Source organism: Polyodon spathula, chromosome 23, assembly GCF_017654505.1.
Source record: "Polyodon spathula isolate WHYD16114869_AA chromosome 23, ASM1765450v1, whole genome shotgun sequence".
Classification (NCBI taxonomy): Eukaryota; Metazoa; Chordata; class Actinopteri; order Acipenseriformes; family Polyodontidae; genus Polyodon; species Polyodon spathula.
This window is the reverse complement of record NC_054556.1, coordinates 26,216,487-26,243,904: the sequence shown is the minus strand read 5'-3', so window position 1 is coordinate 26,243,904 and position 27,418 is coordinate 26,216,487. Positions and strand designations below refer to the sequence as shown.

At 43.1% G+C, this 27,418-nt stretch overlaps 1 protein-coding gene and 1 pseudogene across 2 annotated transcripts; one reads left to right on the top strand and one right to left on the bottom strand.

The window, feature by feature from the left end:
- Nucleotides 1-2,566: 2,566 nt before the first annotated feature.
- LOC121297940 lies at nucleotides 2,567-14,763 on the bottom strand (annotated as a pseudogene).
- Nucleotides 14,764-15,861: 1,098 nt separating this feature from the next.
- On the top strand, nucleotides 15,862-27,309 carry LOC121297685 (rho GTPase-activating protein 40-like). Of its 2 annotated transcripts, none has more exons than XM_041224126.1 (15): nucleotides 15,862-16,101; nucleotides 17,535-17,731; nucleotides 18,150-18,370; nucleotides 19,734-19,794; nucleotides 19,924-20,045; nucleotides 20,272-20,437; nucleotides 20,819-20,910; nucleotides 21,145-21,222; nucleotides 21,666-21,825; nucleotides 23,319-23,401; nucleotides 23,685-23,894; nucleotides 24,439-24,573; nucleotides 25,033-25,175; nucleotides 25,488-25,543; nucleotides 25,845-27,309. In XM_041224126.1, exons 1-15 carry the CDS (start codon nucleotides 15,959-15,961, stop codon nucleotides 25,949-25,951), a joined length of 1,974 nt encoding a protein of 657 aa, XP_041080060.1. In that variant the 5' UTR covers nucleotides 15,862-15,958; the 3' UTR covers nucleotides 25,952-27,309. The 2 variants fall into 2 exon arrangements, with proteins under 2 accessions (XP_041080060.1, XP_041080059.1); XM_041224125.1 differs by having other exon boundaries at nucleotides 24,439-24,597.
- The last annotated feature ends 109 nt before the right edge of the window (nucleotides 27,310-27,418 follow it).

Below are 27,418 nucleotides of genomic sequence, written 5' to 3'. Positions count from 1 at the left end.
GCAGAGATTGTGAGCTGTCAACTTGTTATCCAAACTGGGACAGTCTCACTTGAAACAGACCTGAGCTCGATCTGCTGCTGGTGGAAATGGACAAGCCTGATTTCAAATGGCTTTCAATTCAATCCGAGGCATGCAGGAACGTGGCTTCAGTGTATTAAGTGCAATCTAGATGCTGCGGGACGAGATTATTAGAGCAAAAAGAATTGAGACAACAGGACAACTGAGCATCTACTGTAGTATACATAAATGCATATATTATTGAACAGCTGTGATCAAATCTGCAGGAGTATAACGTACATTAATAACTGACTCCAGTTCAAGCAGCAGCTCTCTTTCTTTCCAGTTCCATTTCTTTACCACGCTCCTTTCCCCAGTCTATGAGGATGCAGTGTTTTTTGTTTTTTTTAGTATTCAGGCAGAGGAATTGTTGCAATGCCCTGCATTAGTGTTCTTGCTGTTTCTGTCTTCAGAGCGGCACCTCTTACTGCAGTTATCTTTTACCATGAACACAATATACAAGTACTGTAGCTTGAAAAAGATCTTCAGAGTGACCTCTGCATTGCAGCTGCCTGGAATAATTCATTTTCACATCCGCCTCTAAAGCACTGCACAGCATATGGTTAAACTCAACTGAGGCAGGTGGGGAAAAAAAAAAATCTGAAATTCTCAATGTGTTTCTCATATGTTGGATCTGGGTTTAGATTTTCAACAACCACTGATTTATGACGTCTGTGTTGGGTCGGGTTGAGCGTTCTTTTTTTGTAATTAAATTAGAAGTTAAATTTAGCATCAGGCATACAATTGAAGATTGAAGTGTGATTTTCCTACCTGACATATTGCTGTGCCGGTCTGCAAAGTAGAACAAACACCCCTAGGTGTTCGAATGTCTATTTTCAAATTTGTATCAGCCCTGTAGATGCCTATAGAATTATTTAGACATCAACAGAACCTCAATTAATTAAGCTGTTAGAGAGGATAGCGGATTACCCTGCTCCTGCTGATACCGTGCACTGAATGGCTTTCTCAGATAGACACTTTTCAGGATCAGTTCCAAGTGGTTCCTGTGGTTCAGTTAATGAATTCTTCCAATCTGAGCATCAGCAAGTGAGTGCTGTTGTCATCAGAAGAAGAAACATGAACATGTCATATTTTCAATTATTAAGATTGACTGAAACCGGGATATTTTGCATTTGGAGCGACTACATTTTCAATAAACAGGTAACACACTGAAATTGTCAAATTTTGCAAAATACAAGATTTGCTACCACAGTGCTGCAATAGCCACAGTCACCACACATAGAAAGTAGGGCAATCTGGGCAATGAATCTGCAAGATGTTGGAGGGTTTCCTAAGTGTCCACACCCTAGAACCAGAGTGATCAAAGTACAGCACATCATGGATTAGCGTAGCACTAAAATATCCAATTCCCATCAAAGTCTGAAACTGAATTTGTGAGGCTAAATACAGAGCACTTCATTTAATGTGAACCCAGTTAATGGAGAAAAATAAAAGGACGACCACCTATTTGTACATTTTACTTTGTTCTTGAGCGACTTAGTATGCACATGACCTGCTATGTGGTTTTTCAGACCCTGGCTAGCACTAATCTTGCACTTTGGAGTGTCAATTTAAGTAAAACAGTTCAAGATAAGTAATCAATCTGCATTAAAACGTCTCATGTTTCATCTTCTGATGCAGTACAGTACGGTACATTGAACTGCAGGGATGGTAAATAAGACTCCTGTTGCATAGACGTTTTCACACATTCCAGGTTTTACTACGAGCTTGATTTGGCACAGTGTACAAGTAACAAGCTCCTGTGTGTCTTTTTAAGACAATAATCAAACCAGGACTGGATCAAACTGCTACGCAATGGGAGCCTTGTTTCCATCACTGGAACTGTATGTATAAACAGGCTGCAGTATCTTTCTTTGTGTTTTTAAATTACACACACAAGACTGGATGCACTCCGTTGTAAGTACTAACTGCACTGCATGTTTGAGAGCATTTATGACAAAAGGGTGAATAAAAGACTGGCTTCTGTATGCAGGTGTTTTTCAAAGTAGAAGAGACTGGAGTTTATTCTACCAATTCCAATGAATAAAGATGATCCCTTTGTGAGTGGGGCTGTCCAACTGACACAATATGGCCGTTTGATTTAGAGTTCAAGAAACCCATTCAAAACTGTTAAAGAGCTTGCAAAGACAGCAAGGAGAATTGGTAGTCTCTGGTTGAGGCAAGTACACACAGACTCAAATCTATTGGTCCCGTTTTATATTTGCATATACAAGGCTTGGATCGAAAATGTCAAGCTCAAGTCTTGTTTTGTTTTCTGCATAGTTCAGAATCAAGCAACAGCTTCAAACTTTCCTCAAGCTGCAAAATTTCCTGCACGCTAATTACCACGTCAGGTTTAGCATGCAGCGTGACATCAGCTTGGACACCATATGACTAGTCCAAATGTAACGCGTTGGTGAACTGCTCCTGAGCATCTCTGCTGTGTGCCACTGCTGTCCCAGCTCCCACTCGTACTGGTGCAGCCTTTACATAATCTGCAGCGAGCGATTCAGCCTGTGATGGGAGTGCTGGGAGCAATGGGAGCTGGTGCTGGGTCTGGAGCTTTAGGAGTCTGTTTGGCGAATGTGTTTGACGCACAGTGTTCTTTTAAATACTCTCCCCCCTTCTCCTCGTAGTCGCTCCTTGTGATCCAGCCTTCCTCTCGATCAGTATACAGCAGAGCCCAATCCCGGGCACCATACCAGGCATCCAGCACTGGACTGGAAGCCATGCTTACCTAGCAGAACAAGCCGGGGGTGAGAAATGAGTACTGTTTATCTGTGAAAGTCCAACGCAGACGCCAATGAATTCAACACAGATGACATCGACAGGTTCTTTGGAACCATTAAATCCAACACAGGGGAACTTGCTCAGAGCAAGCAAATCAAAGAGCTGGACACGTGTTTGGGCTTGTGCCTTCGTCTGTGCAGCGTTCAGCTGTACCTGAAAGTGGGACTGGAAGGGTCTGATCGCCAGTAGCTCTCTCTCAAGCCTCTCCCTCATGCTTGGGTGCATTAGGTTCCCCCTGGTCAGCAGCACATTCTGAACCAGCGCCCCCTGCTGCTCCTTTGGGTACCTGCAACACAGTGGGGCAACAATTGGAATGTCACAGTATAACGGAATTAGCAGTATAACTCAGCCACAGTGCAGTACCAAAGTCACAGTACAAGCACTGCATTACACCCCAATGTATACTAACTGCAAGGCCAATGCCATGTTAAAAGACAGGGTCCACTGTACCCAACCTAGCTCCTGTGTGAGTTTCCACATTCCTCCCATCATGTGCTGCCATTTCACTTTCATAAAATTAACAACCGAAACGAGGTCTTCTGCTGCCAGCTCTGTCACAGCCAAACAGGCTGGTACAGTATTCTACACCACTATGGTGCCAGCTGTGCTATGACTTTATACACCCAGCACATGAACAAACCAATTACATTGAAAACCACTGAGCATGCTCTAATAAAACGAATGGTAGTTTGAAATTGATTAGCCTTATAACATGAAATTGAACTGACTCAGAAAACAGGACAGATTACTAAATGATCCAGAACAATAAACATAAAACAGACTGTCCCTGGTGATTTATTTACTGGGACCTTCAGCAGAGACAGATAATTCGAAATGTCAAGTTGCAGAGCTACGGCAACATAAGCCAGTAAAAGCATCCATCTCAAGCACAAGACGACCCCTTGTTAATCATAGGGCTCTTCTACTCACTATGAAGGGAACGGTCTTCCTATTGCACAGAGCACAGGGGCTCTAGACTTGTGGTGCTGGGAAGTTTTAAAGTTAGCAAAGTTTTCATGAAGGTTTAGAAGGATTGTTAAAGAACAGCCACCATTCTTGTTTAAAATGACCTAAAGTATAGAAACAAAGATTGTTTCAGAGCCCTAATATTGAAATCGATAAAAACATAAAACAACCTCATACTGGCCTGGCAAATTGACCAAGAGTGTACTTAGCAATCCTGAGTGGAATGTTCGGTTCAGACACAGCAGTCACTCAGAACCTTTCTACCCCAGAAGTTCTGCAGCACCTCACTGGATATGAAAACCATCATTCAGTACAGCATCTGTGTGACAGAGGTCAGGGGGCACTGTACCTGTCCAGCACATACTGCACAGTCTCCACTGTCCCAGCCTGCTCCTCTCCGATCATCGACGGCTGGAATATGATCTCGGGAACCCGCAGCCTCTCTGTGCCCAGGAACAGCTGGTGATACTCTGCCAGGGCTGAAACAAGAGGGCACAAGGGATCTGGTGTCACTGCTCCATAGACTCTAGGGCCTATTCAATTAATCTAAACAGTGGGGGAATCTGAACAGCATCGCTGTTTAAAGATGCCTTCTTTTTATTTACTCGAAAGACAAGCAAGTGCTGGAGGACTGCCCCCCTGACTTCTAGCAGCCAGGTGTACCTGCACAAGACTGGCTGGCTTCTCCACTTCGGTATGGTCCTCGCTGAACTCTGGCTCCAGCTCGGACTCATCCAGGGTCTGCTCCAGATCGGGGGTCTGCAACAGAGAAACGCTTCCTCAGTATATAGCAAGCTGAACATCTGAAGCACTAGGTAGGTTTGCAAAAGCAGAACAGGATTACACACAGTACTATCCGCTACAGCACTGTCTTCAGCCGAGACAGCGGGAGAGGCAGCGTGTTGCAACCCTCCTGGGCAGCCAATGGCAATCACAGCACTACACCCTAAATTGTACCAATTGGGTTCACAGATTCCTGAATTGTTAATGATTTCAGGCTGTTTGAAAATGGGACTGAAATTCAGAAACTGTTTACACTTAAACCAGATATATTGTATATTTACAATAAAGCCAGGTTACAATTTGGATTTTCAAGTTTTACAAAGATGTGGTGTGCAAGTTGCATGGATTCCCTTAAGTGGCTGATGCAGAAAGAACAACCAAAAAAAAAAAAAAAAAAAAACTGAACTGTTCAAAAACAAATTAGCAAGTGTAATGGAAAGCTGAAGAATAAATATGTACCAATAATTAAAAGAGCAGGGAACGTGGCAACGTGCAGCTCCTATCACCGGCTATATTAGATCAGGCTCATTAATCATTTGGGGGTAACCATGGTGGCCTTATTTGCGTTATACTGTGCTCTTGGGCAACAGCCATACACATGCCATGCTGTCTGAACTGAGGCTATGCACTTCACAGGACTGATATAATTCTGTAATGGAACCAGTAAGAGAACAGCTAATCATTCTTATTCTTTCTATTGGTTCATATTTAAAAAAAAAAGTGTGCATGCCTGAGAAAAAATGACTAAGGTATTGAGCGCCATCTAGTGACAGATTAGTATAAAACGTGTCCGACACACAGGCGCCAGTCTCATTGGAAACAGTATTTACTGGACTGGAAGAGTTTCTTCAGTTGGTTATTGTCTGAGTGTTTAACACACTTGAGTTGCCTACCCCTGTGCAAGCATAGAGGAGTCTTTGCAGGAGCCACTATTTGCTGAGATAATTAGTAAGCGATGGAAAAAGAGCCCAATAGAGAAGGCACATCATAGGATACTAAACAGGGAAGACATTAAATATTAAGCCAATTAGACCAAGGGTGTCCAATCACAGTCCTGGAGGGCCATTCCACTCCAGGTTTAACACATTATACAATTAACTACTTCAGGGTCTGGACTGAGGTTTAATTGGTTAACCATTTAGAACAGGGTTGGAACAAAGACCAGGAGTGGCCCCCATGATGCAGATGACAAGAAGCCTCCCCTGATCTGGCACACAAATCTCCACGTGAAGCCCCACCTCTGGTTTTTTGTCCACCACCTCCACCTTCACGATGCCCTCTGCCTGCAGGATCTTGTGCTTGCTCTGCTCCACAGCCAGGCTCAGGGCTTGTTGATGTAGGACTGCAGCTCCTCTGCAGAGTCCATGTTGAGCTCCACCAGAGCATTGTGGCACTGCTCCAGCAGCCCATCCTCCAGCAGCTCCTGAAGAGACACACGGGCAGAGAGAGAGAGAAAGAGAGAGAGAGAGAGAGAGAGAGAGAGAGAGAGAGAGAGAGAGAGAGAGAGAGAGAGAGAGAGAGAGAGAGAGAGAGAGAGAGAGAGAGAGAGAGAGAGAGAGAGAGAGAGAGAGAGAGAGAGAGAGAGAGAGAGAGGCTCAGGGCTGTCACAGGAGAACTCTATGCAGTAAAGGGAACTCCACACAAGAAACACAGGCATGCGTATAAGTGAGAACAGGACAAAACTTTTTTTTTTTACATATATTTTGCTAAATGGGTCTTTAAAGTCCCATCAGTATTTCAAAAAGTGCTCAAACTGGACTGAAAGGTCAGTGTTATTTAGGTTTTTACTCTGTTATGAATACAAATAATAGTGATATTCATCAAAGTTTTATTGTCAGTGGTTAAAGAAAATAACAAGAGTCTGGACAAATTTTACAAATATCAAACTTATATCAAATTATACTTTTAGTAACTCATGCTTTGTGAATAAGGTTCACTGTGTTATAAGCACTCTGATTAACACTAATGGGGTTCGCTGTGTTATAAGCACTCTGATTAACACTAATGGGGTTTGCTGCGTTATAAGCACTCTGATTAACACTAATGGGGTTCGCTGCGTTATAAGCACTCTGATTAACACTAATGGGGTTCGCTGTGTTATAAGCACTCTGATTAACACTAATGGGGTTCGCTGTGTTATAAGCACTCTGATTAACACTAATGGGGTTCGCTGTGTTATAAGCACTCTGATTAACACTAATGGGGTTTGCTGTGTTATAAGCACTCTGATTAACACTAATGGGGTTCGCTGTGTTATAAGCACTCTGATTAACACTAATGGGGTTCGCTGTGTTATAAGCACTCTGATTAACACTAATGGGGTTCGCTGTGTTATAAGCACTCTGATTAACACTAATGGGGTTCGCTGTGTTATAAGCACTCTGATTAACACTAATGGGGTTCGCTGTGTTATAAGCACTCTGATTAACACTAATGGGGTTCGCTGTGTTATAAGCACTCTGATTAACACTAATGGGGTTTGCTGTGTTATAAGCACTCTGATTAACACTAATGGGGTTTGCTGTGTTATAAGCACTCTGATTAACACTAATGGGGTTTGCTGTGTTATAAGCACTCTGATTCTCAGAGGAGAGCTGCGCTTGTCTGCATGTCTGTTACCTGCATACTGAACAGTCTCTCGAGTCGCTCCTGGTCAAGCTGCAGCTTCTCCTCCCTGCGCCGTGCATTCAGCTCTTGCAGGCAGCGTAGCTGCTGTGACCGTCTCTCCAGCCGCTCCTCTACACTCAGCATGCTGCTCAGGAGCTTCTGGGAGAAGGGCAGCTGCAGCTGATGAACCTCCTTCTCATAGAACTCCCTGCAGCGCCATCGATCCAGGTCTAGGGGGCAGCGACTGCAATTAGAGAAGCTTTGAAAGTATGACATGTCTACGTTTAACACAGAAGCAGATCATATTGCTCCCAATGTAAAAGGGTCACACTTTCATGCAAGTTTCATATTTTCACACTGTAGGTTTGCTCCCTGTGCAGCAGGTATTAGGACCCCACCTGCAAAAATGTGAGGCACACAAGACTCTCATGTGGGACCCCAAAATAAATCAATGACACATAAACAAAGCAAAACAGTAACCCAAGACCTCACAAAACAAGAAAACAAACCTCACTTAAATATTCAGTCACTTCTGTGATACCCCAAAACCTGAATCTTTCAATCCAAGTCGTTCATTTACAGTATGAGGTCAAATATCTACTCCACTGTACTGAAGGACAGAGTCCCTCTAGTGTGGCAGTGAGGTAATGCAACAAGAAAAAGCCTGTCATGACTACATATTCTAACTAGAAGAATATAACACATTTACAGGTGTACTGTAAACCTGATTAGTGACACCAGAACTTAAACGCCAGAAAACAAAACGGGCAACAAATATTATAATTACTTTGGTCACCTGCAGAGCCACATAACCTACGGATACTGATGCACTCTTATCAGATCAAAGCATACTCTTGGGGGAAGGAGAAGGGGAAGGGGAAGGGGAAGGGGAAGGCAGCCGCTCACCCTGCTGGTAGTCCTGTGCGATGTAGCAGTGCTGGTGCAGGCTCTCCTCCATGAGGCTCAGTGCGATGGCTGTCCTGGGTACTTCAGCTGCAGCAGCCTCTGCACGTTGATGTGCTTGCAGTTCCTGGTGTCCAGCCTGCAGGAAAACCCAGAGCCAGTCTTGTTTTACTAGAGACACTGCCGTGCCTGTCTGCATTGCTGATTCACAGCAGTATCGCATTTTTTCACTTCAACCGTCAACTACTGCCTTGTTTCCGGCTGCTTTCAGGCTCAATGCCTATTGATTTAATGCAACAGACTACGTAAGGATGGTGTACAGGTAACAAGCTTAGATGTGTCTTATTAGATAGTAAAACCAGAAACGGATCAAAGTGCCAAGCCATGGGGGTCTTAATTCCAGCCCTGCATTGCATAGCACTTCTAGGTTAGATTTTTATTGTATCAATCATATCCCCTTAGGAGTAAAACAAATATATGAACCCCCCAAACCCCAACACCTGTTACTGAGACACCCCAATTCATCTTGCTGAAGAAAAACCTTTCAGTGCTCCAGCGGTAATGAAATAGAACACTGACCTGATAAAAAGATATAAGCACTGATGTGAGGTGAGACTCACCTTCCATTTAAAACTGGCAGTATGTGTGAGCAGTGATACCCAGAAGAGCTGACCAGTCCAGTGGATGGAGGGTCCAGCCCCCTCTTGATGGTGTTGTGGTAGTAACTGTACAAGCTGTCCACCCCATAGGATACCCTGGGCACTCGGTAGCACTCAAGTGTGCAGCGGGTTGAAGGGTGACTGTTAAAACTACTGGGTGCTCCACACTGCCCTGGGGAAAGGGGTATTCATGTGGTTCGGTTGTTAGAAAATAACACATGCAATTCAAACTGGTGATGCGGACTGGCAACAGGGAGATGCCCTTTTTATATACAGTAGTGCATCATAACATGCCAGGTATTGCATTTGCATAAAACGAATCAGTCATGTGAACGGCTGTCCAAGTGTGTGATATACATTGTAAGTGTTTCTAGTATTCTGTCCAGGTCCATTGCACAAAATACGCCCCCCTGGGAATAGATATCAACATTCAAAGGATACTGTTTTAATCTATTCCTGTTCACATCGGAAAGTCAGAGCTGCAGGATTATTCCCCTTTTGTTCCAGCTGGCGCAGAAGGATCCTGACTTCTGCTTTTCATACCGAGAGAGTGTGCTTTAACCCAGATCCAGGTATTGTTATCAAGCTGTGTAAAAATAGCACCAGGATGCACTGCGCTGAATAATGGGCATTGTGTGAGCTACATGAAGGTGTGACTGCTGGCCATGCAGATCCTCTTAAAGAAGGTGTGGCTGCTGGCCATGCAGATCCTCTTAAAGAGATATACCTTCTTTTCACAGCCTGTAAATGTATCTGACTGGATTTCTACACATTTTTGTTTGCAGTATGTACGTCTCTCTTTCAAGTCACAGATAAAGCATTAGTATCTCTCTTTATAACCATGTCTTATAACTTTAGGACTCCCAAGGACTTTAGGACTGTAAATAAATACCAATTGTAAATATTGTCAGATGATGTCATCATCACCACGCATGTTTGATGTGGTCCCTAGGTTTTAAAGTTGTGTTTTTTCAGCACACACACACACACACGCACGCACGCACGCACACACACACACACACACACACACACACACACACACACACACACACGTAAAACCCATTATACGATGGCACAAAACACTTCGATTTCTCTTGGGCTGGTTACAGTGTTATTGGAGGCCTGTCCCTTTAAACGCCGGTAGGCTCCGCCCTCCTCTTCCAGATCCAGCACTTTGAAAAATACGAAGGGAATGACGTCAGCCAGGCGTTGTGCTGTTGTTATGGTCAATTCTTCACCCAAACACCTCGATCTTAGAAAGCTGAACGCCGCAGGAGAGTATAGCAAGCTTTTTCCATTGACCGCCTGTCCTGTCAACAGCTTCCCTGTATGACTTGGCTGGACTCTGAACTTGAAAGGTACTTGTTGATTCTGTGTTCCTTTAAAAACATCAGTGGGTATATTCGTACTAATGCTTAAGGTGTAAAAATGTATGCTTTATTTAGAAAACCTGAAGGTATTTACAATGTGTTCTGCCTTTGGTTCAGTATACTCTTGCAAGTATACACCATCATTACTGTAAAGATCTCATGCGGCGTATTGGTTGCTAAGGGAGGTTGCACCTGTTGCTACGGCCGCCTTTTTTGCAATAATTTTATAGACAAAGACTCTGCTTTTACAGCTGCTCCATGACATTTTTCCCTATTTGTTTTCTGTATTTTACTTAACGTATTTTTTTTGTATTGATATTCAGATTTAGTGGTGTTAAAGGACGGTTGGTTAATGAATAATGTGTTTTAATAAAGCAGACATGCCGGGATAGTTGAGACTGGTAAATTGCGTGCTGGGTGGTGATTCATTGTGAAATTTCGCAGCAGTATCTCTACAGTAGTTCAAGTGACAGACCGTTTTTACATTTGGTTTTGGCTGGTGATGATGTAAAAGAGCTCATTTAAAACATTCTTACCTCACTTATAAAGTTTGACTGATGCGGGTCATTCAAAAAGTCACCCAAAAACACTATTTATCAGAAAGAAAAAAAAAAAAAAAAAAAACAACCGACTCCAAAAAACAGCTCAATGCTGGAATGTTAGTGAGTGGTTACCAAGTGTACGATTGAATCTTTTGGCAAATTTATAAAGGCAAACTTCTCAGATAGTGTGTGTGTGTGTGTATATATATATATATATATATATATATATATATATATATATATATATATATATATATATATATATATATATATATATGTATGTATGTTTCATTGCAGCAGTTCAGTGAACTTTCCCAGTTGTCTCTAGATTGTTGCTGGCAGTATTTACTTATCAAAGTAATCATACTTGCATGATGTTTGTCTGCTGTGCCATTGGTATTGGGAGTGTTTGAACAGTGATAATAATAATAACAATGTACAGTATGACAGGGCCTGGAGAGCGACAGGGATAATTAAACTTACCCGGCCAGCCATTTTCTTGCTCTTGCCAGGCTGTGTCAGCGAATAGTGCACCACAGTCTTGTCTGACCACAATCACTTCCAGGTGTCAAGATAACTTTATGGCTTACTAGGCTGCACTGCAGAAGCCCTTAGCTGAGTCTGCAATCGCAAAGGCAAAATCCACACCTACAGAAGCATATGGTAGGCAGGTTTAAAGCCAGGGCCTGCCGTAATATCTAATCTCTGCACCTGGCCTTTATTCGTCCTGCTTGGTAAGAAGATCTGCCGTTTCACTAGTCAGGCTCCAGAGCGTCAGCAGGAGGCCAGGCGCTGTGCTGTGCAACAGTAAGGGGTGCACCACGTGCAATCCACAATAACCGCTGATTAAACATGCTTGCCTGTGCTCTGTCATGAGGTCATTCTTGAAAAACTTCACTCAAGAAAAACACAGCCAGCCTCACTTAGAAAATAGAAGGAATGCATTCCACTTAGTGAAGTGCATCAGTAACATTGTTCGGAATAGTTCAGAAAACAAATCTGTCAAGCAAAGTTTTGTCCAAAGAAAGAGGAAGTTGCTGTTGTAGAGGTGTCCCTCTTGCAGGTGAGTGGAGCGGGATGATTGGGATAGGAATATTTGGGGCTGCCAAGTGAAAAATGCAGACTGTGTGGCAGAGGATTGAGGGGGGATAAGGGTGTGGGCTATACATCACAACCCCAATGTCGGCGATGCTAATTTTAATTAACATAAGGATTCAAATATTAACAGTGAGAACATAACAACTGGAACATCCTTGTATTTATGAAATTGTCGCATAACAGTAAAACATGCTCTCTTTTATTAGAATTTACCGGTTTAAGCATTATGTTGCTCTTTGTCTGTTTGTTGTAATGTAGCCTACATCCTCGTTAAATGAATCAAAGACATTTGCTTGAAAATGTTTTCGGGTTATATTTGGATTGTACGTTTCTTGTGCCCCTATAGCAGAGAATGACCCATTACTTGTTGAGGGTGAATCACTCTTCTGTTTAGTATGGTAAGAGGTCCTATTTGCGCAGCTATCAGAGAAAAGATGATTAATTTATTGTGTTAATCATTGATAGAGCTCCGAGGTGGATGGAAGCCAAGAGAGACTGAGAGGTCAATACGAAAGTAGTTAACGGTGCAAATCTTGATGGGCAGCAGGTCTGGGCTGTCCTGGGTGAATCCACAGACACGAGCCACCCAGAGCCTCCCGTTTTGAGGATTGAAATTGAGGGTCCCTGGAGGTGCAAGCTTCAGTTTGTTGCAGCTAATCTCTAAGGAGACGGTACTTACTTCAGCTGAGAGAGAAAGGTGATTGGCAAGTCCTGTCAGTCTGGACTGGTTGAGGCCTCTGTTTGTACCATACAGTGGCCATTAATCCAACCTCTAAATTTACTTTCTACTGTAGCTCTATAGATTAGTCAGACATAGTCCAGTACAGAGGGAAATTATCATAAGGATATAATGCTGCATGATACAGTATGTAAAGAATGAATTATGTACTGTATATCTCTCACCACTACATTTGAATATTAATATTTGAATATTTATGTCTTCCTGCAAGAAGTCATGGCAGCCCAAGGTAAATTATGGGAAATGCATGAGAAAAGTGCAAAATTACTGTGCACCTTTACTGTAGCAAACTTTTATAAGGGAGCATGCAACTGCTAAACTGAACAGTACAGGACAGATGCTGTTCGAATTGGGAAGGGACATCACTCTTGAGCCAAAAGTGCAAACGCTACACGCCCCCCACCTGCCCGTCCCCACTTCTCCATACCACGGTCAAGTCCTTCCTGAGGATGTAGGAGTGTATCATGCCAGCGCTGCTGTCCTTGCAGGGTGTCATGAGCCAAAAGTGCAGGTGCTCCCCCTCCCCCCTCCGGACCACGGTCAAGTCCTTCCTGAGGATGTAGCAGGTCCTTCCAGGGTGTCATGTGTTTATGTGTTTAGAGGATTATAGGGAAAGGCAGCTGTGCTTCCTGGTCTGCTGTAACAGGGGAGAAGTAAAGCTGCACTAGGGAGAGTGACCCCTCGTAAACCTGCGAAACATCCAAACAGGTAAGCTTTGTGACTTTATTCAAGCAAAGACAGGACATTACCTAGGAGTTCGATGCTTGTCAAAGTGGGTTGTGGAACCGTCTATGACTTAATATTCCCTTTCCCTGTTTAATTCTGTAGTGATTTGAGTCGACAGTAAAATGTATTGTGTGAAGGATCGACTTGATGTAAACCAGATGGTTTTTCGGCTGGGCTGTGGGAAACCATCAGGTGTAAGATTTTCAGCTGCGAGTTATACTGTATATGTGTTAAATTACCACAGAATGAGTTTCAAGAACATTTATTCATTTTTCTCTTTTAACACAATGTGTGTCAGTGCGTGTGTGTGTGTGCGTGTTATGTTTTAACACAAACACTATGCATTTTATGTTGTATGCTGTCACATGTATTATTTCTGTATTACGTTTTATCATTTTCACTTGTTTAAGAAAATAAAATAAAATTAGTTTTATGTTAGTCTGAAGTTTACATGGAAGGGGGTAGCAAGAATTGTGATGGGTGTTCTTAAACGTTTAAGACCTAAGATGATTGCATCAAATGAGTAACACAGCTAGGGTCCTCGAGGCACAGCCTTACAAGTACTGCACAAGAAACCCTGACTCCCTGCTTCGTGTATATATTGATTTAAACTAACGTAAGAATAAAGTAAAACTAGCACATGTACCAGCAGGTGGAGGCAGGGAGTCATCAAAAAACAACCCCACAATAATCTCCAAATGGCTATTTTAAATGGGATATTTAAAACAGTCGACTTCAAAATTAAGCTAAACAGAATTATACAAAAAAAACTAACTTCATGAATGCTCACATTATACTTTTTTTTTTTTTTAAATCTATGAAAAACACATTTCTTCCAAACGCTCTGTGAGAAGTTTAAATTTAACAATGCAGGACATTGGAAATCTATTCTGGGCGTCATGTTGCTCTTTATAGATTTTTGTTTATTTGTTTGTTTGGCACTATATAAAAGATGTTTTAAAATAAATGTTTTGAATTTCTTCTTGATTCTCCACTGGGGAACACAAAGGAAACCAGCTGGTTTCAGCAGTGAAACACCTGCCTTGTCCATTTTAAGAAATACAGAACAGCAAGGAACTAGTTAGGATGTGTGCTTGTACAGTTTATTAAAGTTAACCCTTTACAGTCCAGTCAGTACAGAACATGTTCCGCTACTTCCTGAGAGAAGAGATTACCAACGCACAAGTTCAACGAAATTGATATATATATATATATGTCTTGTATATATATATATATATATTATATATATAGGCATATATCTCGTAGACGCAATAGCATTGTCTTCAGTGCAGCTATGCCAACAGCAATGCCAAGTTAGCACAATGGTAGCTACAATGATGGGAGCCATTGGGTGCCCCAGTGGTAACATTTTTCATGGCAACACATTTGTATGTGCTATTCCAGCTTAATTTTTACTAGCTGCTTATTGCATGCCGAGGGTTTCATAACCCCAGTTCCAGGACTGACTGTGTTGAATACGAGTTCCTCTGTTCTGATTCACCATCAGGCTCTGCATTTACCATCGTTTACCCTGCTTAGTGGTAAATAATGAAGAAAAGCCTGTTCGTCTTGCAAAACATCCCATCTCTGCAATCTCGGTCTGCAGCCTTTGTTATCATAACCTTCTAACAGGGAAACAAAATGTCCACAAACTGGAGAATATGAGGATGTTGTTAAATATATGTTGGGCTGACTGCCTTGGTCTGTCTTGAGGGGAACACATGTCATTTATTATATATATACGTGTGTGTGCGCATGTGTGTTTAATTAAACAGAAGAAATATACCAGCAAAGACAGTTTCTCATCATAAATTAACAGCTTGCTCCCATCAACCCTTCTAGGAAACACAGTATTTGGAACTCCCTTCCTGGAGATTGACTCCAGCAAGCCCTGTACTTGTTGTTGGGATGTTGTTTTTTCAACACTAGTGTTCTACTTGATGGAAGTGCGAAGGCTAGCATGGTGTCTTCCAACAGCACACTTGGTATTGCGTAGTTCCTGGATAACAAATAGAAATACTCTTGCTGATGTACAAAAATGCAATGTTCATGATCTACAAACCATTCTGAAGTGTCCCAGTTATATTAATGTAGTATTCTTCTTATTCTTCTTCTTCTGTTATTCAAGCTGCTGTTTAAATTGGAAGCCCTTGTGAGGTATTAACACACATTTAGCCACTGCTTAGCAAAGTGGCAATTAGGCTTTGTACTGGAGGAGCTTTATAGGCAAGGAACATATTGTCATGGAAATTATTTCTGTCTACATGGAATGCAGCTTCACAGGCTTTATTTCACAGCGACTAGATTTATTTTGAACTGTGTTTTCAGTATAGTCTGTCTTTCCACCAGGTATAGAATCAAACCCTTTTCTGTGCATTAGTCTGCAATTCGCAGGCTGACTTCCATTTTCTCTGGGTAGATCAGTCATTCTTAATAAAATGTATGAATTTAAGGTGTGTTCTTGCCCTTAAAGTTGCAAGTTTTCATTGTGTGTTTAAAGCTGGTTGTTTTTCTCTCCAATCTTCCTTTATTTGTTAGTTTTCTGAGTCGGGCATTTCAGGTGGGTGGTGATCTATGGTAATCAGATACGGCCCTTAAGCAGGTGTGGTTTAGTTCTACCACAGGACAGAATAGTTCCCTTGAAGGTGCACTGAAGGAAACGCTGCTTCCTTATGTTGTGAGCCTGCCAAAGGTTTGGACTGGGGATTTTTGTTTCTAATGAAAAACAGACCGGCCAATATGGGGGGCAATGAAAGATTTTCATCCTGGAACTTCACAGCAACCCGCATCCCGCGACCTCAAATCCAGCCCAACTGTTTATCTCAGCACCGCAAGAACGCGCTCTGCTTGCCAGCCTTAAGGTACCTGCTGGCTCCTCTGCTTTGCATGTTGTTGCTAATTCTCCTTAATAATGCAGGTTTTATGTTGCTGCTAATTTGGTTGCCTGGTCTTATTGCCTGAGCAAATAAAATAACCTTTCGACAGTCTCAGGTCTAAAGCTAAAATTACCAGTCCATGTTATTAGTTCACCAGAGCAAATAATTCTAAATGTATTTGTAGATCCTTAAGACAAATGGCTGCTTAGTCAGGATCTGCTTTGGAGGTTATTGGCAGGCAAGGGCAGGTGACTGCTTGCTGTCTTTAGTGCAAGTTTTAGTGGTTTGTATTGCCGTTGCTGTGTAAGTATGTGACCTTTATCATTTAATGTCCACTAATTGTCTTCAGCAACATCAAATATGTATTTCTTTTTTTAAATACACGTTTTGCCTAGTGCTTTCATCAGTGTAAAACATCTTGCGATATTGGCTTCATTGTCTATATACAATGGTAATCTATTATTCTGTACAATAAGTTTGCATAAGAAAAGATTTAAACTTTTGTGGCAAACTACGTGAGACTACTTGAGACACTGACTTCAATTTGCAGGGTTATATATGCTCTGAATTATATGTTTTTTATAAAGCTGTATTCTATGATTTTCTCAATAAAGTTCCATTACAGGTGTTGTCCAGTAATAACTGATTACAGGGGCATCGATTCAGTGAGGCTCTGCCCAGCTGCTTAATATTAACAGGGAATGTACTGTATGCTTAAGAGACTTTTTCAAACCCAGCAGAACTACAGTATAGCACCCACACTGTACTGCAGTATTAATCCTGTTATGACAGAGCAGATTAAAACAAATTTATGATGTCGGAATTCTGTGCATGCTTTTCATTCTTGTGTGGGTGTGTGTCAAAAATACCTAAGTGCTGAGACAGCGTTTGTGTGGTATTTGTATTCTAGGCTAGAGGGTATAATGTGGCAAGTGCCAAATACAGTGGATGACTGGGTTGTGGCATTTTACGATGAAACGCACACCCTACAGGCCTTCTTCATTTCCTCCAATCGGGAGCATATGCTTTTCGTAATCCTAACACTGATTCATTTCTGTTAAGTAAACATTAGTAGGTGTTTAACATGAGTTTCGGGTTCTATTTGGCACTTGCTGTTTGCCTTTTTCAAGTTTGGATTAAGGTAGGCTGTATTGGTTGAGTTTTGTGTGGAAGCTTGCATAGTATTAGAACTGGTTAGGGTTTGTCTGTAAAACTCAGTCTTGTTCCGACTTCAATATGGATCTGCTTCTGGTTCCATCTGCGGTCCACAATCCAACGCAGTCTGCAACGCAATCCAATCCAGTCGACAATAATGTAATAAATTGTGTTCTTGGATCATTGGAATACAAGTTGTCCCAGCACTAATAATACAGTATGTGGTTGATTGTTTGTCCTTCTCTCTTTCCCCCGCCCTCCAGTGATCCGAGTTTCTCCGAGATGAGCCAGGCTCCCTGTACGAAGCCCCCGGACCAGCTCTCCACAGACTGCTTGCACTCCCAGGACTCCCTGGACCGCCTGTCTGTCGACGACTTCTGGCAGGAGGTGCAGAACATCCAGCAGAGTGGCAGCGACTCCGAGCAGGAGGGCAGTGTGGGCGACGCCAAGCAACCCGAGGGTGAGGCAGCAGCACTGGGGTCCAGATCCATGGGAGAGCCAAGACTGACACCTGCCATTAGGATACAGCTTCCATTCTGCTGTTGGAAGACATGATCTGTATATATCAGTTAGCTTGTGTGCCGTGGGCTATACTGTAGAATGCCAATTCAATGGAGGTGATATTCTAGGAGATCACCTTTATTAGTCCAACTAATCTAGCTTCTGCTGCACTAAAGAGCGAAAGATTGTCCCTGCCAAGGTTACTCACAGTTAGACTAGAACATATATAATAATACTGAACGCATGTATGATAAACTGATGCTTAATGCTACCCCTGACCCTTTGTGATGTTTCAGTTAATGAAAAAGAGCTGTATATACATGCAGTCTTGTTATTGCTAGATTAACAATGTTTGTGCGTGTGTGTGCGTGTGGCAGAGGGAGAGCAGGAGAAAGAGTGGCTCCAGGATGCTGGCCTATCCACGCTGATCAGCGAAGACTCTGAGGACGTGGACAATGTGGGCCTGCTATCCACTCTCACTCGGACACAAGCTGCCGCCGTCCAGCGCCGCCTGGACACCTACACTTGCTCTGTCCGCAAGAAGAACAAGCAGCCCGTCCGAGACGTCAGGGACATTTTCAGAGCCGACAATTCCAAGGTAAAAACGGGAGCTTCTGTTTCTGAAGAGTAGCTTGTATTTCATGGTGGCCAAGAACAACTGGACGACCCCTTTGATTTGCAATGGAGAGTCAACAGGTAGTCACTGACACTGCTAAACACTGCTAAACAGCAGCTCAGGATGCTATCACCACAGGTGAATTTAGGGTTCTTTTCGACACTTGTTCAAGTCAGTTTACATTGGTAGAGTTTTGTGGTTAAGCCTGCATGATTCAGAACTGCTTCTAGCCAGCACCATTATGCCATGTTCCTATTTGCACCATGAAACCAGTCTGTCAAACTCAGCCTCCTCTCATTCCTGGTTCCATCTACAGTCTACAATCCAATGCATTTCTGCAATGCAATACAATCCAGATTACAATAATTCCTGTTTATCTGTTGTATCTAGTGTGTGTGTGTGTGTGTATACCTGCATATGACCAGCAGATGGAGCAATCTCCCTTTGAAACAACTGTAGTTTTTTTAGCGTGGATAGAAGGATGATCAGAGTTAATCATGAGCCAACAAGAGTAAAAAATAAGTCTGGTGAGGTAGGGTAGGATGGGGTGAGGACTTTATTTATTTATCAGCAGCTATAAATCATAGGCAGACACATGCCCTGTATGAGACGATTTAAACAAAAAAGACAAGAAAACTGAGTGAACTCGTAACCGAACTGAAGAACATCTTCTAAACTTAAGACTTATCAAAAACAAAACAACAAAAAACAACATTTGAGTAATTGCAATAATTTGGAATAATTGCAAACCTCTTACCCTCCTGGGTTCTTTTGTTCAGTACACCAAACAGTTTTCATTTGAAATTCCCCATTGCAACCGCCAGCCAGAGAGCCCTTGGGTATTTTGTATGTTTTTGTGATCTCTTGTAAAGCAAGTAATGCTTTTCAAGTTTTGTTTTCAAGGATAATCATAAAAATGTAAAAGGACAGGAAAACTGTAAGTCATTTGAAGCTGCATTCGGTTTCATTTTGACAGCTGGGAGTGGCAGAAATTAGTAAGTGTTGAGCTGATGATCCCAAGTGCAAGCCCTGCCTTGCAGAAGAGTTTAAAACCCTGTGTCTCAAGTTTAAGTTTATTCACATAGCTCCCAATGCTTCTCAAGATGAGAAACACATGGGACAAGGTCTGTCTCTTTTTTAGTTTTTTAATTTTATTTTGCAATCAGGAACCCTTTTTTAAGGCTCTAACTCCTATTTGAAGAGGCTGATCCTGGTGAGTGTGTGCATGTGTGTACCATCTATCTTATTTTCTCTGGAACTGTACTAAAAATATGATTGATAACAAAAACTGCAATACCATGTTTTGTTATATTCTCATTTTAACTGCCTGTTATTTTATTTTCAGAAGACTCTAATGGAAACCAAAGATTCAGGGCGAGACAGTCAGACCAGTTGTCCCCTAGACAGTACGTACAGTATGATGATTCTGATGGAAAGCATAGTCTTACCAGTTGATAGTTTTCACTGTGGTTTTCTAAAGCTGGCTGATTTTGGGGAGCGCATTTCCCAAAGTGTTTGTCGTTTCTCGTCGCCAGGCTGCGGGAGAGAGTTCTTCATCACTGATGTCGCTTACTCTGAACAGGCTGCCATCCTGCAGAAACAGACGAAACTGCGGAGCAGGAACTCCAGGAGAAGGAAGGATGATGGCACTTTACCGGTGAGTGTACAAGCAAAGCTTTTTCAGATTACAAAAAGAGCTGTTAATCTACATCAGGGGTGGCCAAAGTTGGCCTTTCCAGTCCTGGTCTTTGTTTCATAGATAGAGTAAAGCAAAGATTTGGCTAACTAGCAAAAAGAGGAGATTTCCTCTTCATTTTGATATAGACTGGAACAATACAGCAAGCCCCTAGCTCAGTCCAAAACTCATACCTCTCCCCTTCCAGAAGCTGATCCCTGTGCAGTGCAGGCTGGGGGTGACGAGGATTGGGGACCTGTCTGCCCAGGACGTGAAGAAGGTGCGGCAGCTCGCCCTCATCGACATGACCGCACTCTGTGACATCCTGGAGGTGGAGCTCAAGAGACACAGGCTTGGCAAGAGGAAAATCCACGGTGAGCAAGCACGCTGTCGTGCATTCGACATGGGCTGAGAGGCACGGGAACGGGCATGCGGCTGAGAGGCACGGGAACGGGCATGGGGCTGAGAGGCACGGGAACGGGCATGGGGCTGAGAGGCACAGGAACGGGCATGGGGCTGAGAGGCACGGGAACGGGCATGGGGCTGAGAGGCACGGGAACGGGCATGGGGCTGACAGGCACGGGAGCGGGCATGGGTCTGACAGGCACGGGAATGGGCATTTACAAGCTGCACAGAGCAGCAGAACATTGCCCCTATGTTTCTATTATTACAGCTATCATTCTAAGCTGCAATAAGATGCATTAAAACTATAATATGTAGTTATAATAATAGAGACACGTGTGTGTTTCCCACAGAGAGCTGTCTGTTCGGAGTCCCCTTGGCCACTCTAGTGGAGAATGACCAGAAGATCAAGCCCAACACCACTGTTCCTCTTATCTTGCAGGCGGTAAGCGAGCGACAGTACACATGCCTCTGTTTTGAGAACTTTGTTAATCTGCATGACGAGGTTCCTATTATGACAGGGTTCACTGCCAGGTTGGAAAATGACAGCTGTGAGGAAATGGTCCCATGTAACAGACTGGTTTTATTTAATGCTGATAGCCCTTCCAAAGCTACAGCATCCAGCTTCTCTGATGTCAAAAGCTAACCAGGTCTTTTTTTTTCTTTTTTTCTCTTTCAGATGTTCTCCTACCTGGAAAAGAAAGGCCTGGATTCAGAGGGGATTCTTCGTGTCCCTGGGTCCCAGTCCAGGATCAAGGTAGTTTGGGATTGTCTGGGGATTTACACCGGGGGGTCGGGGTGTTTGACAGCCCTTTACTCGGCCACTAGCACTGTCATTGGAATTACAACACTTTAAATAAACATCTTTATTCTTACAGTTGTTTATTTCTACTTTTGTGATGCACACTGCTGATTTTTTCTATCAAGAAAAAAATAAAAACATTGCTAGTTACGCTTTGCAGAACTTTGTGAATATCGCCATAATTCCGCATGTTTGGTTGATCATCTGAAATGGCGTATGTATTCCAAGTGAACGTTTTTTGAAAATCAAGACAAACTCTCGAACGCTGTGGTTGTGTTTCACAAGACAGTCAGCTGTCACCCCATTTTTTTTCTCTCTCTCTCTCTCTCTCTCTCTCTCTCTCTCTCTCTCTCTCTCTCTCTTCTGCTCTACTAAATATGATTGCTCTATGTATGCAGAACCTGCAACAAAAGCTGGAGACCAACTTCTATCCCGGGCTGTTTAGCTGGGAGGAGGTGAATCCCAACGACGTGGCGGCGTTACTCAAGAAGTTCATCCGTGAGCTACCGGCCCCCCTGCTCACCCCTGAGCACCTCCACACCTTCAACACAGTGCAGTGTAAGCACTCCCCTTGCACTGAGCGCTCATTAACCCTAACCCCCTGCTCACCCCTGAGCACCTCCACACCTTCAACACAGTGCAGTGTAAGCACTCCCCTTGCACTGACCGCTCATTAACCCTAACCCCCTGCTCACCCCTGAGCACCTCCACACCTTCAACACAGTGCAGTGTAAGCACTCCCCTTGCACTGACCGCTCATTAACCCTAACCCCCTGCTCACCCCTGAGCACCTCCACACCTTCAACACAGTGCAGTGTAAGCACTCCCCTTGCACTGACCGCTCATTAACCCTAACCCCCTGCTCACCCCTGAGCACCTCCACACCTTCAACACAGTGCAGTGTAAGCACTCCCCTTGCACTGACCGCTCATTAACCCTAACCCTCTGCTCACCCCTGAGCACCTCCACACCTTCAACACAGTGCAGTGTAAGCACTCCCCTTGCACTGACCGCTCATTAACCCTAACCCTCTGCTCACCCCCGAGCACCTCCACACCTTCAACACAGTGCAGTGTAAGCACTCCCCTTGCACTGACCGCTCATTAACCCTAACCCCCTGCTCACCCCTGAGCACCTCCACACCTTCAACACAGTGCAGTGTAAGCACTCCCCTTGCACTGAGCGCTCATTAACCCTAACCCCCTGCTCACCCCCGAGCACCTCCACACTAACACAGTGCAGTGTAAGCACTCCCCTTGCACTGACCGCTCATTAACCCTAACCCTGCTCACCCCCGAGCACCTCCACACCTTCAACACAGTGCAGTGTAAGCACTCCCCTTGCACTGACCGCTCATTAACCCTAACCCCCTGCTCACCCCTGAGCACCTCCACACCTTCAACACAGTGCAGTGTAAGCACTCCCCTTGCACTGACCGCTCATTAACCCTAACCCCCTGCTCACCCCCGAGCACCTCCACACCTTCAACACAGTGCAGTGTAAGCACTCCCCTTGCACTGACCGCTCATTAACCCTAACCCCCTGCTCACCCCTGAGCACCTCCACACCTTCAACACAGTGCAGTGTAAGCACTCCCCTTGCACTGACCACTCATTAACCCTAACCCCCTGCTCACCCCCGAGCACCTCCACACCTTCAACACAGTGCAGTGTAAGCACTCCCCTTGCACTGACCGCTCATTAACCCTAACCCCCTGCTCACCCCTGAGCACCTCCACACCTTCAACACAGTGCAGTGTAAGCACTCCCCTTGCACTGACCGCTCATTAACCCTAACCCCCTGCTCACCCCTGAGCACCTTGCACTCATTACTGGTTTTAATATGAGCTTGATTAGCCATGGTGTGTAGGTTAGAAGCTCAGGTGTGTCTTATTAAACTCTTTGTAAAAACCTGATCAGACTGCTATACAGTCTTCTTTCCATCCCATGCTCTATTACTAGTCCACCTTTTATTCTGCAGAAAATCTTTTTGGTTCTTCATACTTTTCCATTCAGTTTCACCCTAACATGGTCCTTTTATTTTGTTTTTAGATATTCAAGACCTGCAGCAGAGGCTTTATGTCCTGAACCTGCTTGTGCTTCTTCTGCCTGAGCCAAACAGAAGCACCCTAAAGGTACTGGGATCTTCTTACTGAGGGTATATGGCATGTTTAGATCTGGGACTGTTATAGATGTGACCCCATATCCAGGACATAATTACTGGGGGTTTTACAGTAGCTAATGAAACAATTCCTGTCTGACCAGGTCAATTTACAGTATTGAAAGAAGCACAAGCATTAGAAATAAATAAAAATCAAAAATCAAAAATGTTGTTTCTTGTTCTCTTAACCGTGCTGATGGACTCTGTGGTGTAAAGTTTGTGAATTCAGGAGGTCGTCTTTGCATTTCTCTCCACAGGCTCTGCTGGAGTACCTGGAAAAAGTGGTGTCTCGAGAGAAGAAGAACCGCATGAGCCTGTGGAACGTCTCCACGATCATGGCGCCCAACCTCTTCATGCACAAGGGCGTGCCCCCCAGCAAGCCTGCCGAGGGGGACGAGAAGGAACAGGCAGAGCGGGCGGCAGACGTCATGAGGCTCCTCATCCAATACCAGGACCTGCTCTGGACGGTACGTTTAGTTAAGGAGCCAGGCAGCCTTAGAAACCACAGCCAAAAAGCTGCTGCTTTTTTCATTTTCATTTTCTTCTTCTTTTGTATGTAGGCAGATACGTATTTATTAAATTAAAGTAAATGGCCGTATTGTAACAGCTTGCTTAGCGTTACTTCATGGGCTGATGCTGTCTGTTAGAGTTATATAGTATCTCCAAGTGGGTGTCATTTTCAATTAGCTCCATTTGAAGCGTCTGACAATCACATTTTATATCGCAGATTTATATCAAATGAAATCGGATTTCAGAGTCGGTGCTGGCAGCAGCGGCAGATTTCTTTTGGAGATGATGAGATTATAATTACTATTGTTGTTTTTTTTTTTTAAGAGGCAGTATATTCTAGTCTGCCAGCTGTAGATAATCTGGAGACTTTTTCCGGACGTTTTAAAGATTTGGATGAATATATTATAAATGATAGACAGGCCACTGTGATACACATTGTAATGATATACACTAGGATCTAGCTGGGGCCTGTCTATAAAGCTATGGCTTCTCCTGCTCCAGATCCCCAATTTCCTGATGATCCAGGTGAGGAAGCTGAATGAAAGCAGCAGCCGCAGGTACCAGTTCTACGACAAGAGGATCAAGAACCTCCTGAGGAAGATGCAAAGTGAAAAGACAGAGAAGAACCCACCAGAGGCAAGCCCTCCAGTCATATCTGGGGTATTTTTTGCTTTCTATGTAATGGGGTTGCAGGGATGGAAATAAAAATCCCATTGCATAGCAGTTTGATCCAATCCTTGTTTTACTATGAGCTTTAATAAGACACACCTGAGCTTGTTACCTGCATACTGTGGCTAATCAAGCTTGTAGTAAAAAGGGTTAAACTGCTATGCAATAGGAGTCCAAATAGCCTGCCTCTTTAAATTCTGTAGTCCTTTTTTTATTTTTTTTATTATTGAAGGTATTAAGTTTTCTAGACTTCTAGTCGAGATTTTAGTTTCTTTTAGTATTACATATTCTACCTTTTGAGAAGTGGTCTATATATAGTATAGGGTTTGTACATGCGTGCCTTTGTAGAGAATGATAAGAGATAAGAACAAGCCTTACCTAGTTTAAGTTTGTTCATTAATGAGTGAATGTTTGGTTCCCTTGCAGCCATACAGGACAGTTAAGATCCAGGTGGCTCCTTTACTAAGCGACTCTATGGAGGTTCGGCTGGACACTGACTCCAGGGCGGTGGACGTGCTGGCTGAGTTTCACATGAACCTGCGCAGCATGGGGAACAGCGTCGTCAAGCGGTAAGAACCCACTGACAATTATCTAAACTATAGACGAGAGTTAGTAGCCAGCTACCTCAGCAATCTGTTTGGTGGTCCGAATGTTTCTAAGCAAGCTGTTTTACCTGTCTCTTAAAACACATGTGACTAGTAATTGTGTTAATCTTGTGTGAGGCCTGTAAAAGTCCTTGTGGACTTGGACTTGAAATCTTGAAAGAATATTCTGCCCTTCTAGACGGCTCCTACTTCTAGCTAAGACTACAACACTAATGCCATGCCTTTTATTTAAAATTGTAAAAATGCCTAAACAAAACCCCCCCTTTTTTTCCGCAGTAATGGCTCTACAGCGTACCCCGACTGTGCTATTTATGAAGTTGGTGGGAATATTGGTAAGTATTGACTCGCAAGATTTCTTTATAAACCAGCAATACCTGTGATTTGAAATTCAAATGTGAAAATAAAACCTAAATACTGATAATCCATATGATTTGATACAATTGACGAGTTCTTTTTACTGCTTTTAATAGTCAACATTTTTAAGATGGTTACATTGATCACAAACTGTAGCAATGCTCCATGTCCTGGCCAGACACAGGTCTCGTCTTTATGGCGTACATGCTCACACAGAAGCTGGGACATGTTTCAATGCTGCTATGAGTCTTTTACACATGTTTTAACATATTAACACAGGTGAGCACTGCTTGGATCCCAACACTTACCTTTTAGACTTGTATAACAACAACCCCAGTGGCGAATGGATTATTAAGCTGCGGCCAGCCTCCGACAAACTGTTCTGAGGTTTTCCAGCTTTCTTGTGTATAATCCCGACCCCCCCCCCAAATGCAACGAAGAACCTAAACAAATCATCACAAAAGGCTTCCACTAGCCATTCAGAAATGCAAAATATAATTGCACTGGGTGCTCCACTACAACAAGGATGTACTGTGCTAACAGTAAGAATCCAAGCACAGAGACTTCACGACTTGCAAGAAGCATGGCTGAAGCTCATGGTTGCTGCGAGGCCGACCGGCTTCTTTGTCTGACTCTCTAGTGGTATGCAGTGGAATCCCGCACCAGACGTTTCTTGGAATGCCTGACACACCCTTTACCAAGAAGACTTGCCGGTGTGGAGAAGCCCTGTTCATTGAAACCGTAGGAAAGCTCCAACCAAGCTCATGAGGCCATTCATAGCTGCTCATTAAACTGCAAAGCTGCACGCGGTAATGAGCGCAGTTGAGGATTGCACTGGCAGGCTCCTCAAGCGATCATAAGAAAACTGGAAGAACAAAGAAGCTCTTTTGAAGGGAATATACTTAAACTTTGACCAATGAAGCAAGTCTTCAACACTTTCTTGTTTTGTTTTTTGTTTATTTATTTATTTTCTGTTTTTGAAGGAAAATACCTATTTAAAACACTCATTTAAAAATAAGTTATTTGTTTTAGATTTGATTTTTGTTCTACTGAAACTATCAGTTGTTGGTGTTTGTAAAGCATTCTCCCCTTCCTTTTGTTACATGGCCATTCCTGCGCAACTGTATGACTTCAAGTAACGAACCAATGCTAACAGATTTTAACAGACTAACTTACAAAGAGGGAGAGTTAGGCAAAATAAAACAGAATTATATATTGGGGCTTTATAGAGTATGTATTTAGGCCCACCGAAAATGAGTTATTCCAATTGCCAGAAAAGCATGTAACGGTATTCCAGTATCTTGTACAAAGTCCTGTATTGTATGATTGTCAGTGCTGGTACACGGAGTAGAGCTGCCTAAAGCAATTCCAAATACTTTTTGCTGTCTACCGTTAGACTCTTGTATTGTGGTTAGTGGTTCCCAGTTTTTAACACCTCTGTATTTCATGTAAAGTGGGTTTTAGTTCTCCTTGTCAGTCCTTGCCAATGGGAATTTCCACTGTGAGGGAAATAGTTTTCTTAGCACAGTAGTATTTGCTAATACGTTAGGAAGCCAAGTTACCAAGATTAGACTGTGATGAATACCATCCACCAACTACAACATGCAATATTACCAAATGAACCAAACAATTCTCTCTGGCTGCAGTAATGTAGATTTGTGTATAGTTTTGATATGTAAATATGGAAAAAAAAGATTCAATGTACAACTCAAAGTTTGTTTTTTTTTCTACTTTTTGTGACAAATTGGTAACCATTTTAATGCTGTTTTTCTGTTTGCATTTTTCTTTGTTTTATAAATGTATATTTTAATAAATATAAATACTTACCAGTATTAACTGACCGTAAGGATGGC

Bases quoted from the DNA above. Each gene is read 5' to 3' on its own strand.
- LOC121297685 (XM_041224125.1), top strand. From the start codon at position 15,959: ATGAAAAACAGACCGGCCAATATGGGGGGCAATGAAAGATTTTCATCC. The intron at 19,795-19,923 runs GTACGTACAGTA...TCTCGTCGCCAG, and splicing joins GACCAGTTGTCCCCTAGACA to GCTGCGGGAGAGAGTTCTTC. The intron at 21,826-23,318 runs GTAAGCACTCCC...TTTTGTTTTTAG, and splicing joins CACCTTCAACACAGTGCAGT to ATATTCAAGACCTGCAGCAG.